Here is a 14,712-nt window from a genome sequence, read left to right as displayed (position 1 = left end):
ACTCTGCAAAAAAAATGGTGCTTTCTCTATTTTTTTAGTAGTTAATCTTTAATACAGTACTGTACTGTATTGCTTTTTCTTGTCTCTGATGCTGCCTGATTGTGTACTTCTGGTTCCAAATGAGGTCTGTGGTTGACTGGTCAGTTCGTAACTCTGGTGTTTGTAACTCTGAGGTTCTACTGTTTTAAGAAAGGTGTGAATTTAAACCACTATACTTATAGTGGTATAACTCCCTGTGTGGATGCTTGTATTACGGAAGAGTTCTTTTTTCTGGTGTTGGTTATCATAGAATCATAGAATATCAGAGTTGGAAGGGACCTCAGGAGGTCATCTAGTCCAACCCCCTGCTCAAAAGCAGGACCCAAACCCAATTAAATCATCCCAGCCAGGGCTTTGTCAAGCCTGACCTTAAAAACTTCTAAGGAAGGAGATTCCACCACCTCCCTAGGCAACGCATTCCAGTGTTTCACCACCCTCCTAGTGAAAAAGTTTTTCCTAATATCCAACCTGATCCTCCCCCACTGCAACTTGAGACCATTACTCCTTGTCCTGTCCTCTTCAACCACTGAGAATAGTCTAGAACCATCCTCTCTGGAACTACCTCTCAGGTAGTTGAAAGCAGCTATCAAATCCCCCCCTCATTCTTCTCTTCTGCAGACTAAACAATCCCAGTTTCCTCAGCCTCTCCTCATAACTCATGTGTTCCAGACCCCTAATCATTTTTGTTGCCCTTCGCTGGACTCTCTCCAATTTATCCACATCCTTCTTGTAGTGTGGGGCCCAAAACTGGACACAGTACTCCAGATGAGGCCTCACCAATGTCGAATAGAGGGGGACGATCACGTCCCTCGATCTGCTCGCTATGCCCCTACTTATACATCCCAAAATGCCATTGGCCTTCTTGGCAACAAGGGCACACTGCTGACTCATATCCAGCTTCTCGTCCACTGTCACCCCTAGGTCCTTTTCCGCAGAACTGCTGCCTAGCCATTCGGTCCCTAGTCTGTAGCTGTGCATTGGGTTCTTCCGTCGTAAGTGCAGGACCCTGCACTTATCCTTATTGAACCTCATCAGATTTCTTTTGGCCCAATCCTCCAATTTGTCTAGGTCCCTCTGTATCCTATCCCTGCCCTCCAGCATATCTACCACTCCTCCCAGTTTAGTATCATCCGCAAATTTGCTGAAAGTGCAATCCACACCATCCTCCAGATCATTTATGAAGATATTGAACAAAACCGGCCCCAGGACCGACCCCTGGGGCACTCCACTTGACACCGGCTGCCAACTAGACATGGAGCCATTGATCACTACCCGTTGAGCCCGACAATCTAGCCAACTTTCTACCCACCTTATGGTGCATTCATCCAGCCCATACTTCCTTAACTTGCTGACAAGAATACTGTGGGTTATGTCTCTTTGAAAGTAGTTTAGGCTAAACCACAAAAAGCCACTCTTATTCCAAATAAATGTGTCCACACAGGGGGTAATACTGGTATAACTATATAGCAATTTAAATTCACACCCTACTCTATAGTGGTATAACTTCCCATGTAGACAAGCCCTTAATCTTTGCATTGTCTCATCATATGTAAATAAAGGAATAACTTAAACTATCTTCAGTATCTTCGTTAGGTGTCAATACTGAAGCTTAGAAAGTTTCAATGGCTTGTCTGGAAGACACTGGGCTCTAGTGAAGTGCAGAGAGGCTAGGGCCCATTCTGGTTCTAATGGTGACTTACCGTGAAACATGGGGCAAGTAATTTAACTTCTCTGAGTCTCAGTTCTCCTATCTGTAAAATGGGATCAAAAATATTTACCACCTTCATAAATAGGCCTGGTTATCCACTCTGCTACACCAGTTTTATGCCATTGTAGCTCCACTCGTTTCAGTAGAGTTACACCCCCATAAAAGTAGTGTAGCAGCGTGGAAAATCACGCAGCGAATGCAAGCAGTAGAAGAGGTTAGAACAGAACTCAAGTTCTCCTGACTGCCGCCATATGTTTCATCCATTAGAAAATGTGGGCTTGGGGAATCTCTTCTTTCAAAATTCACAAAAGTGCCTTTTGATTATTATTATTTATTTTTTACAACCACCCAGAGCCAGACTATGCCTTTTAAGTCATGGCGCTGGGGTGCCATGGGAGAGAGCAGCTGCAGCTGTGACATCCTGGGGAAGTGTTCAGTGTACTTGCCCCCCTATATTAGAATGCTGGCATGTCTGGTCTAATGGTTGGGGGCAGTGTCTTCAATTTGTAGTAGGCTCCTTGCCAGTGGTGCAAGGAGGGCAGGAGTAAGGAAGGCTCTCTCAGCGTGATTTCCACTGCATGCACAAACATGCCTATGCTAGTCTCAAGGTTGTGAAAAATATTATACACAAAATTTCACCTCAAAATGTTGACATTGTGTAAAATTGTTTCAATTACCATGAAGTACTACACACTTCAAATACACAAATTTGATCAAATAAAACTCATTATGAATATTTCACCCAGCTCTAATAAATACTCTAAATGCACTTTGTGCCATTTCTCGGTTCAGATACTACAGTATGAAATGAATAGAAACAGAATGAGCCAGGACTGCAAATTTTGAGCAGAGGGTCCAGGAAGGAGGCCTCTGCTTACTAAGATCCTGTCCAATTCAGCAAAAACAGTGAGGAGTCCTTGTGGCACTTTAGAGACTAACAAATTTATTTGGGCAAAAGCTTTAGTGGGCTAAAACCCACTTCATCAGATCATGCATCTGGTGAAGTGGGTTTTAGCCCACAAAAGCTTTTGCCCAAATAAATTTGTTAGTCTCTAAAGTGCCACAAGGACTCCTCACTGTTTTTGCTGATACAGATTAACACGACTACCACTCTGAAGCCTATCCAATTCAGTTCACATCTCAGAAATGGAGTGCAATTTGATAAGGGTTGCAGATGAAACCGGACACAGGAGCCAATCCAACCCCTGTTGAAGTCAATAGGATTCTTTCCTACTGATTTCAGTGGGAGCTGAATTGGCTCTGAGACATTGTCTTTAGACAGGATAGTTCATGTAGTTCAGGTTGAGATTGTTTATTGGAACTCCTATTATGCCTGACTGTGGCAGAGTTACCATGTAGGCAATTAGATTGCAATTTACATTAACGTGTTCCCACTTAGAATATACTTGTAATTGAGTTATTTCTGGAGAGGATATTGTGTTACGGGAAATTCATCTAATGCTAAAAACAAAGTAGCTCAATCAGAGTCTGGTATGAAAGTATAGTGATCATAGAAAATAATATTTTGTAACGACCCATCTCTAGCCAGAATTAGTTTGTGCTAGTTGCTAAATATCAGGTTTCTATTGAGGTGATATGAACTCTTAACAGTAGCATAATACATTAAAATTAAAGCTCTGTGTTGTATTATTGTGTATGGGAAACCCCCCCCCCCATCCTTGTCATTCATTGCAGGGCATTGTGTAAGTTAGCGGAATTCTGGTGATGGAGAAAGCAGCAGTTGTGATGAAAGAGATTGTATAAAAAAGCTCCTGCCGAGAGTCTGTGGCACAGGACAGAGTGATACAGGACACTGTATTCCCCAGGGCAGGTACAATAATTAGCTGCAGGCCTGGCACTTGGTCTGAGGGATTAATTAGAATTTGAGGGGGTGGGTGGGGGAGGGAAGTCAGCCATAAAGAGTGTCAGAATCACTCTGGCCTGAAGCCTGTGTGATTTGATGTGAAATAGCAGCAGCTGGTTGTAATCTTAGGAAGTGCAAGTGAGCAGCAGGTGGTAATTCCTGTCTCATTTACCATGTCTTCACAGGAACATGTAAGCTTGTGCAGCATGGGTTTATTGACAGGTCAGAAGGAAAAGCCTAAGCAAGACTTTGTATACAGTGTTGTAGCTGTGTTTGGTCCCAGGATAGCAGCAAGACCAGGTGGGTGAGGTAATATCTTTTATTGGACCAACTTCTGTTGGTGAGAGAGGCAAGCTTTCAAGCTTACTTCAGGTCACCTGAAGAAGAGCTCTGTGTAAGCTTGAAAGCTTGTCTCTTTCACCAGCAAAAGTTGGTCCAGTAAAAGATATTACCTCACCCACCTTGTCTCACTGATGAAGACTTTGGCACATTTACCATAATAAGCAAATCCAACAGTCAACATACAGTATATGCATCAGCATTATATAAAGCTCGTAATAATGACTTCATAATGTTACTACATTTATAATACAGCAGTAAAATTATGATGGGTTTTTTAAAATATCTTAAAGAAGTTGTGACCTTATGTAAACTGCCACACTGAGCAGAGTGTATTGTATTCCCACCAGAGTGTATTCTGGGACTGCTGGTGGGAATTCCTCCACTGAAGAAGTTAGACTACAGTATGAGGGATATAAGAGGAACAGTTACTACATTGGAGTGAAAATTCTGAGGAAAAGCATCAGAAAGTTCTAACATTCTTCAGTTTCCTCCATAGGTGTCAAATGGGACTGTACAGCCATGATGTATGTTTACAAATTGGCAAGCAGGGCCCTATGCATTGTGCAAGTCCATGGCTGTGGGCATGCTCCAAAGCTCCGCGTTTTGCTTAGGCTATTGTGGAGGGGTTGGGATGAGGGGGTGTGACAGTGTGCATATTTGGATGTTGTGAACTACTGGAGTTCTGGAATGGAAATGAATTCAGACTGTGATTGTCGATGAACCTTAGTGGTCCAGTGTAGTTGTTGCTTATTGTGGTGTCCTAATTATTGGAAGGGGAACGCAGAGCGTGGGATGAGTGCTCTTTGTATGTGTGTTTTAAAACTGAAACAAAATAATCCATCACTGAACAACTTTGAATCCATCCCTGATAACAGCTCTAGTTAGAAAAAAAATCAAAAAGATCTAGGAACTCTTGAAGGTTATATGTAGAGCAGAAGGATGAAAGAAGGAGGAGAATTCATTCTGTGGAAAAGGTAGATCTTTTATGTCCTTTAATTTTGAGAGACTCATTGTGCACTAACACCATCTTCCCTGAGCCCCAGAAGGTGGAATGCCTCCCAGAGTTCCCAGGCATGCAGACGCTATGTACCCATTTCTGCTCACTTTCATGGGGCTCTACCTAACATCTTTGCAGGGTTGGCTAGCTCCAGAAGACACTTTGTGGGAGATGAACCATTATCCTCACTCCCTTCTACCCCCTTTTGGAGCACCTTGTGTCCCTATGGGAGTAGGAAGGGAGCAATCTCTGTGCTACCCTGAGTGAAAGGTCTAGTTTTTAAGCATCTGTGCCTTTCCCTACGACTGCACATTTTCATGAGAACAAATCAGAATCTGGTCCTAAACTCATATTAAAAAGGGAGTTTCTCTCATGCCCTCATGTGTTTGTACACACAAATAGCTGCAATCTTGATAACTACTCCTTATTTTGCTGATGTAGCTTCAGAGGGGTTGAGTATGCCAGAGTGGTATGTGCAGAGCTCCAGATGAACCTTTTTTAAAGGGCTGTACAAAATTTTCACCAGCCTGAGCCTTTCAGAGCTCTTGAGTTGAGCAGAATGGCACCTTTTCAGAGCAAAATCTCCTTTTCTATTTCATCCACAGGTCTGGTTCGTATTCAGAAGGGAATAAATCAACACTGGTCTGAGGTTCCATTAATATTTTTTAAATTGCCAAATTTCAAGCCTGTTATATTCAGAGCTAACTATGAAAATGTGTGCATTATCATGTTGTAATTGTAGAGCCTACAGAGTAAAAATGAAGCCGTTAGAAGATTTTCAATTTATCCTTTTTCTAATACGTGAGATTTAATATTTATCATTGCTCTTCAGGTTTTAGCTCTTTTGTTGGCTTTTTGTTTGTACCTGTTTACATAAGGATTGTAGTTTTGTCAAGGAAAGGAATGGACCGTGTGTATAGTAGGGCTAATGAATCACAGATGTAAAGATTCTGGCATGTTACCATCTAATAACTTTTTAAACTTATATTCCATAATAAGACAAACACAAATTAAATACATCTGTTTTCCAAATTATGCATCATTCCTGTGTTTGGTAGCAGTGTGTGTTTAGATGGTTTTAGCATGTTTAAAAAACATAAAAAGAGGATGATGCTGTTCTTTCAAAAATTATATACCCTCAACGTAGCAGAAAGTAGCAAGGCCAATAAAGTTTGCTTTGTACTGTTGCAGTACAGTACTAGGGTCAGTCTCTGCTTGCTTGCTATAATCAGGAGTAACTCCACTGAAGTCAGTAGAGGTACCTTGGTATGAAACCAAAGTGAGAGGAGGGTCACACCCCAATTCTTAAGATGTGATTTAAATGTACCATTGGAGAAATGCCACATGCATTAGAAAAATTCCTATGACTTTATTTGTAAAGAAAAATCTTAAATCACTGTGATCAAAAGGGGGCGGGGTGTGAAACAGAAGTGGTATTCAGCTATTCATAATGGTTAAAAAATCCTGCTGTGGCTTACAGCCTCTGTCAGGCTAAAAGTGCCCTGAGATGCTTTAGATAATATACTGTGCTACAGGCTAGAAGAGGTTTTTGTTTAAAATATACCTATCAACTGTAGAAGAGAGAGAGGCCTTTTTCCTTTGTTAACAGGTCTAACTCCCACCCTCCAGTGCAATACTGGAAAAGTATAAATTGGGTGCAAAATTCACCTCTCTCATCCTCTCAGCTGGTTCCAACTCTGGTATTTGTCTTGTCCTCCTTCAATACGATGGGAGTCCTGCACATGCAGGGAGAGTAGAATATGAGAGGCTAGATCCACCATGTGGGATCTGAGAGGAGAATTTTGTCCTGAAGGTGGAGATACTGCTGTATATGTCAAGAATGTTGAACTCAGCCATCTGACTACTCCTGATCTAGCAGGAGACCATTGTTCAATGTGTATTATTGTGTATATACTGTCAGTGTATGTGCTGAATGTCATATGTTGAACAGAGTATTAAAGGCATAATAATTCAAAGTCATTTCAGGATCTGCTCTCAGTCTTGCAGGTTCCACAGTGATCTCCAGGCAGAGCTTTGTACACATACCTCTCTAAAAGTACTATAACATATGTTGATTGAAAATGGCTTACCCCCTCAGCCAACTGTAGCCTAACAGATGTCAAATGTTCATAATTATCCATAATAATATTTGATACTGCTAGGTGGCTTTTCTCTTTAAAATTCCTTTATATTCTTTATGCAAAATAATCAGTCAAATCTCTGATACATTGCTTACACCTAGTTCTGTTTCCCATGTGACAGACAGAGCTGTTGATAGGCAGTGGGACGTACTAAACACAGTGTTTGTTCTGTTTGTCCATTAGTAAATTGTCTGTGTGATGTTTTGTGTCGTGTTGTTTTGGTCCCATGTTATGTTGTGTCCCTAGGGTCTGCCAGGCTTCCCCACAGTTGCTGCTCTGCACAGTAATCAGATCCTCACCGTCAAGGTTTGTGGCTGACATGTACCAGTTCAGTCAGGTCTTTCTATCAGCATAAGAGTGCGCATGAATAGTTAATTTTGCCATGGGATACCAATTAGCCCATCTTACTATGGGCCATCTTACAATGGGCCTAATTCTGATTACATGACACATGGGTTTCATGCTGTAACTCCACTTATTCCAGTGGAATTACTCCTGAGCTACAGTGTGAGTGAGATTAGAATCCAGCTCTGTGTGTGTTAGTACCTACCCTAACGTCCACATCACACATACTCTTGGTTTTTAGATTAAGTTTTGTTATAATTGTGCTTTATTAAGACATACAGGAGTATGGAAAATGTCAAAGTACTGTACATCGGGCACCTAATGAGCATCAGCAGATTCAATGATCTATTTCTGTTTATGTGTCGTGTACCAGTAGTTTAAGCTGTACCCTTGCAGATGCACTTTGAAAAATGTGTAAATGAAACAGGAAACAATCAAGGTATGCCTGGACTTCAGATATCATTAAAATGGCACCATTCTTCATGGCGCAATATGCTGGTTGGAAAATCTGACTGAAAATTGAATTGGTGCTTTGTCTATGGAATCTTTGCTGAAAGACTACCATATGAGAAATGTGCTGATTTTATACCCCAGGGATTATAAAATGTTGATGAACTCAGAGACACCTAGAAGAATTGCTGGGAAGAAAACTTGTGTTATGTTACCTTCAATCAATCCATAAGTAACAAAGCTTCTAACTTGTATCCTGTCAATCCTGTTAACTCCTTTAAAAGAAAAGGCACAGATTTTATCAGACACAAGCACCAGTTTATACTATATTAGCTATTATAAATCTAATGTATATATCTTTATTTCTTTCTTGGGGCCTTCTGATGTCTATTCTTCAACTCTCTCATCTCTGAACTTCAACCTTTGACCTCACCTGCCTGATCAGATGGTGTTTCCTAAAATCAATCATGGGTTTCTCTCTGCTGATCAGCAGCTCATTAAACGCCGCCTCATTAAGGTAGTGCTTAATCTCACTGGAGTCTGGTTCTTCTTTACATTTGAATATTACTCTATACTGTACTTTTTGTCATTAGCCTTCTTTTAGTGGGTAATTAATCTGAAAAATGACTTGGAGCCAAACCATTTTTCGTGAAACGTGTTTGTGTAAAATAGCAGTGGAAACTACACAAAGCTTTGCTAAAAGGTTCATAGTTAAAATTCAGCCAATGGGGCTTCTTACAGTAGTTTGTCTTCTGGAAACTGAATAAAAATGCTAATTTTTTTAAAGGAAAGAAATGCGTTTTGACAATTTGTATATTTAAGTTATTTCAAAATAAATGTATCGAAACCATAAAAGATAAAATATAATATGCAACTTTTCAGCAAGGCAATTATTTTTCACCATCATTTTAGAACTCCATCAGTGCTCGATTGTTGAGCTTTGCAAAGTTACTTTGAAAATATAACAACTCTCAGACAAACCGACTCACTCAGTCTTTGCTGTGAATCTATGATCATGATGATGATCACAAAGTGAAAATTATACCTGCTCTTCCAAATCAATTACTTGCTTTGGGAAACTGAATGAGTAGAGTTTTGCAAGGCTATACTAAACAGCAGTGTAAATCCTGCTATTGGACACGCAGTTCGGAACTTGAGCCTCACTCTTTGTGACTGTCGTGGCTGGTTGCACCGTACAGGTACAGCACACTAATCTTCTGACGCAAAGTGCAATCTCTGCCATAAGAAATGAAGCAGCAGTTTAAAGACCATCTCCATCCATGATCTAAGTAAGCATCCTGCTCATAGCAGCTATTTCAACCCATCAGGAACTCATTGTAGGTAAATTGGTGCCTTTTTGTGGGGCTTTGTACATCTGAAGACAAACTTCTGATTATGATTTTGTCGACTCCTGTTCAGGGTGACCAAGGACAAGCTGGACCCCCTGGTCCTCCAGGGCCACCAGGACCCAGAGGTCCTCCAGGAGACACTGGCAAAGATGGCCCCCGAGGGATGCCTGGAGTACCGGTGAGTTAGCCTAGAGGATATAGAGGCATCACTGTGGTATATGAGTGTTTTACAAGCATGAATAAATTTAGACTCAGAAACACTCCTGTGGGGTAGGAAATATTATTATTCACATTTTATCAATACGAAAGCTGAGCCATAGGCAGGTTATATGACATACTTATGGCAACACAGTCAGTAAGTAGCCAGGCTAGGAACAGCACCCAGATCTCATGACTCCCAGTCCTGAAAATTGTTTCACCCGGTTCCTGACCTTTCTGAATTGTTCCCTGATATTCTAATTATTGCAGTGCTGGGGAGCCTCTTTGCACATAAGAAGAGAATGTTTCCACACAGCTTCTCACTTAAAGCTAAACTTGAACCTAGGTTATTGTGTGTTTGATTAGACTTCTGGTTCCCTAATGATGATTAATATTTTAAAAAAATGAAGTTAGAAGAAATAGATTGTTAAACTCTATACTCTATTCCCAGAGCCTGATTCTGCCATCCATACTCAAGACGAGCGGTAAACTGCTCCTCAGAAAGTCCCATACATTTCAATGGCACTACTCACAGTCATCATTTGTTTGGGAGGAAGAATCAGGCCTTTAGCTTTTTGGCATTTTGTTGTTGGAAGCCTGCCAAAACTTTTTTAAATTAAAACATAAATACAAAAGTCACTTGGCCCTATTTTTAACAAGTCTTGGAAATGCTCATGATTTTACATTTTTGTGACGTACTAAACTCTTTAGGTTTATTTTAAGGGGATCCCCCACCCTCCATTTTCATAGTCCAATGGGACATAAAATCAACATTGTGAAGGAAAATTCATGATTTCATATGTGGGGCCAGGGCAGAAAGACATAAACCTTTCCAAAAGAGTCCTTGTTTGGGTAAAAGGTAAAACCAAAAAGAAAACACATCCAAGATCATGTTCTGGTCTCATTCTGAGTGCCTCATCCTACATTATATTAACTGTATAAAATTATAGAACATAACAGAGCTGAACTATTATTATGTTAAAACTTCTTTGGAAAACCCAACAAGACCTGGCATTTAGAAGTCTGAGTCCAAAAAACCTTGGTTGAAAAACCTTTGATTAGAAGATCACTGTGAAAGGTTGTACACATCTGCTACTTTCCATTCTTTAAGGTTCATCTCAGCCACCCACTCACTTCTGCCAGTGATGCACCATCCCTGCATTGTCGGGGAAAAAAAACTTTGGACCTCATTCTGATATCCCTTACCCTGGTACAACTCCAGTCACATAGTGGAGTTACTCCTGCATTACAGTTGTGTAAGTGAGATCAGAATCAGCTGTCTGACTCCAACAGTATAATTTTTTTCTGGATAATGCACAAGAGGTTGGGGAAGGTCAACAATGATGGAGAGCAAGACTGATTATAATGTGACTTGATGTTTGCTTCTCAAGCAAAGGGAGCAGAATGAGAATAAGTAGGCACAGGGACTGATTTGCCCTTTTACCTTTACAGTCCTTGCAAGCCATAGTGAAGGCACTTTAATGGGACAGTCTATGAAGCCTTACACTTATACTCCTCTATACCTGTGGATAAAGGCCTTCAGTTCCTTGGGCAGTCAATATAGCACTTTTAGCAAACACTAAGTTGACATGCACAAAAAAAATAACATTTAAGAATAGTTACCTGCAGCAACTATTTACCAGATGCACAAATTGCTTCCTATCCAATGGCAAAGCGATCAACAAAGATGGAACAATTTAGTGACATTGTGGCAATGTCAGAGAAAGCTAGGATGTCTGAGAACTATTCCATTTCCTTTTCTAGCATTCCGTGTAAATAAACCATTTAGCTAGAGTTCAGGTGTATATAACATCAGTGTTTTCTTATATTTTATTTAGGGTCCTGAGGGCCAAATTTTCAAATGTATTCAGGTTTCTAAAAAGATGCAGATAGGCACCTAGTGGGATTTTTCAAAAGCCTAAGTGGGTTTCCCAGTGAAGTCCGTGGGACTTTGCAGAATCAGCACCTTGCAGGACTGGACTGACACATCCAACAAAGCAGTGATTAGAGAGTGTAAGAGAAGAGACACTGCAGAATTCCACGGCTAGAGGACACAGACCCCTCCATCATCAGCAAAGTCCATACTAGAGCAACCATTAATAAGATCAGCACTCTGCCCTCCTCTTCAACTCCACGTATTTAAAAGAAAACTGGCCAATGGTGAGGCTGCCTTATCTTATCTTCCCACCTGAAATGGATGTATTGGACAGTTGCACCAACACCTAAGTTTCAGTACCGCATGCATCCTCAGAAGGGAATGGAGTGAGAAATTAGGTCTCACTGCAGCTATTCTGGGGCTTTCTCAGTACTTATGTCCCAGAATACAACAATGTGCTTCTGAAACCCTAGCATCATTTAAATCATGTGCCAGTAGCATGCTCTGAGAAAGTTTGAAGCAACTCTGGCTCTGCTTTGCTTCCTTTCCATCTAATAGGATTGTTGCAACATATAACCCATCAGTTTTGTGACACAAAATAGCTAGTGCCTTCTTTACCACTGAAGAGCAAATGAAAAGGTTCCTATCAGTCAGCAGAACAGTAATTCTTCTTTTGACCTACTCAGTGTGAGAGAGAATTTGGAAAAGTTCTATGCTGAGATTTTCAAAGCCAGCTATAGGATTTATTCACACAATTCTCACAGAAATTAATAGGAGCAGTTTTCAGAGTAGCAGCCGTGTTAGTCTGTATCCGCAAAAAGAAAAGGAGGACTTGTGGCACCTTAGAGACTAGCAGTGTGGCTTTGAAAATATCAAGCCTAGGATTTTTTTAGCAGTTTATGTAATGTGCCAAAGCACTAATTTGCAAAGAGAGAAGGTGGGTGAGAGAATATGTTTTATTGGACCAACTTCTTTTGGTGAGAGAGACAAGCTTTCAAGCTTACACCGAGCTAAGATCAAAAGCTTGTCTCTTTCACCAACAGAAGTTGGTCCAATAAAACATATTCCCTCATCCACCTTGTCTTTCTAATATTCTGCAACCAACATGACCACAACAACACCTACTTTGCAAAGTCATTTATAAGCCTACTAACAGAGAATGTAATATGTAGTTGTAAATTACTTTGGAATGCACAAAAAGCAGGTCTTAGGATACATATGCAAAACAACATTACTTCGTTTTCCTTTAAAACTGCAGTTTGCTGGGAAGGAATGTTGTCTGTTCATTAGAACAGGGGACTGGAAGTCAGGATATTTGGTACTTAAGAGCTCTTGAATTAAGAGAATTATCCCATTGAAAGATTGAAAAACCACAAGCAACTCTTTGAAGCCCATCATGCTACCAGGAAGGATTTTTATCTGCCATTTTAGTAGCCAGTGATCATAGTAACATATATGTCCCTGCAGCTGTCAGGTGCTTCAGTAAGTATTTTGGTATAATGTAGTTAATAGACATTTTAATGTTACTAAGTAGGGAGTGAATGTAAATAACATTATTGATATAAATCCAATTTGTTTTTAAGGGAGAGCCAGGAAAACCAGGTGAACAAGGGTTGATGGTAAGTACCTTTATTTCTTCTGTTTCCAGTTCACTAAACAGTTATAAAAAGTACCTTTATGTTCTCTTCATAAGTAATAACTCCAAAGAGTCTTATGATTTTGTTCTGCTTAACCCTTTTTTATTACAAAAGTGTATGGATTCTCCTCTGTAATGAGAGACTTGAATGACAGATCTCCTATGCACAACAGGCTGACTCTTAAGGCCAGATTCTTCTCTCAACTTACAGAAGCAGAGGGGACCTCAACCAGCTGGTAGCACGGAAAGGAGAAAGAGCCAGCCGAGTTGCACAATACTCCACTCCCAGGGAGTCCCCATATATGTCCTCCCTTCAAAGCTTAATTGTTGCCTCTTGCCCAAGTCTTTAGAGAGCCCAACTCTCACCTGGCTCTGTGGTGACAGTCCAAGCCCCTTTCGCTGATGGAACAATAAAGAGGAAATGCTGCACACTGAAATTCACAGGGTCTTCTTCTCCCTAGGAGTTTTTTCCCCATATATGGGAGCATCTGGCCCTTAATTCCATAGTCAAGGGAATGCATTTTTAATGAGTACAATGATCTGGGAATAGTTGTGTTCTGCTGCATCAAGAAGACTAACCCCATTCAATTTGAAATAAAATGAGTACCATCATTTTTAACCCCCACTTCAACCAAAGAGCCGGTGAAAGAGTGACTGCTGCCCTGTGCACACATGATATGTGGTCCATACACTGGTTTTTGGCCTTTGAGGTCTCCTCTCACAGTGCTGGCCAGGCCCAACCTTATTCTCTTATGAGAGCTGACAAAATCACAGCCCATGGCCCTTTTGGATTTGTGGATCTCTAGAAGCCCTGGGTAGCAAGATAACAGGATCAGTAATCAGACACAAATTTGATTGCTTATAGTCTGAATTTCTGAAGGTTTGAGCAGAAATGGTGTTGTTTTATCTTGAAAAACTTCAGATTATTTTGGATGGCAATAGGCACATATTCTTAGAAGCTGATGAACCTAAGAAATGTCTTGGCTCTGAAATGTCCTGCTGGGAAAACAGTTAAAGAAAATCCTATGGCTTGTTCATTTGAAGATAATGATTAAGGAAAAAAGAGTACCACCCAATGTTCTGATCAGTTTATGTCTTTTCTCCTTCCCTCTTCTGTTTTTCTGATTGCCCATTGATTATAAAGTGTATAATAGCTGCGGGTTTGTTTTACGTTTGCTTTAATACTGTTCTACGTGCTATCATTAATGCACTATGGACCAGATTCGCTCAGGCTCTATAGCAGTGTCTTCTAGTACAGACCTTGGCACAGGATCACCAGAGGCAAAGTCTACCTGGATGAGGTTTGCAGCAGTGCACGGTGCCTGCAACCTCCTTGCCACTGGTAGAGACGGAGCGAACCATTCCAAAAATTAGGTTCAGTGGGATTACTCATGTGAATAAATGCTACAGGATCAGGCCCTACACTATTTCTGTGGAAATAGGCACACCTACCTCATAAGGATGTCATAAGGCCTAAATGTTGGTAAAGCGCCTTGACATCTTCCTATAAATGTGAGAAGTATTTTTAGAATGGGAGAAACTAAGGTTCCAATCTTTGCAATTATGGACCAACAACTGCAGTGCACATCTTGAAACTACTTAGCTTTGCTAACTATTTTCTACTCTCACAAATAGTCAGTCTTGCAGCCTTCCAAGTGGAATAACACTTCACAGAGAGGGACTGTTGGGAGATAATGAGATGATAGCAAGTCTTGGCAGCCTGTGTGTCGGTGTTCACCCACAGCATACAGTACACCGACACGCACA

General features: G+C 40.7%; 1 protein-coding gene across 1 annotated transcript in view; it reads left to right on the top strand.

Annotated features, from left to right (window-relative positions):
- Positions 1 to 14,712, top strand: part of COL25A1 (collagen type XXV alpha 1 chain) — a 427,499-nt gene that overhangs the window by 292,452 nt on the left and 120,335 nt on the right. The window contains exons 8-10 of the mRNA XM_075127572.1: positions 8,332 to 8,403; positions 9,306 to 9,413; positions 12,893 to 12,928. Of these exons, the coding sequence (XP_074983673.1) occupies positions 8,332 to 8,403; positions 9,306 to 9,413; positions 12,893 to 12,928 (216 nt within the window). The remainder of the gene's footprint in view (positions 1 to 8,331; positions 8,404 to 9,305; positions 9,414 to 12,892; positions 12,929 to 14,712) is intronic.

The sequence above is a fragment of the Caretta caretta genome, chromosome 4 (assembly GCF_965140235.1).
Source record: "Caretta caretta isolate rCarCar2 chromosome 4, rCarCar1.hap1, whole genome shotgun sequence".
NCBI lineage: Eukaryota > Metazoa > Chordata > Testudines > Cheloniidae > Caretta > Caretta caretta.
Note: the sequence above shows the minus strand (reverse complement) of the source record. Positions and strands in the feature narration are given on the sequence as shown.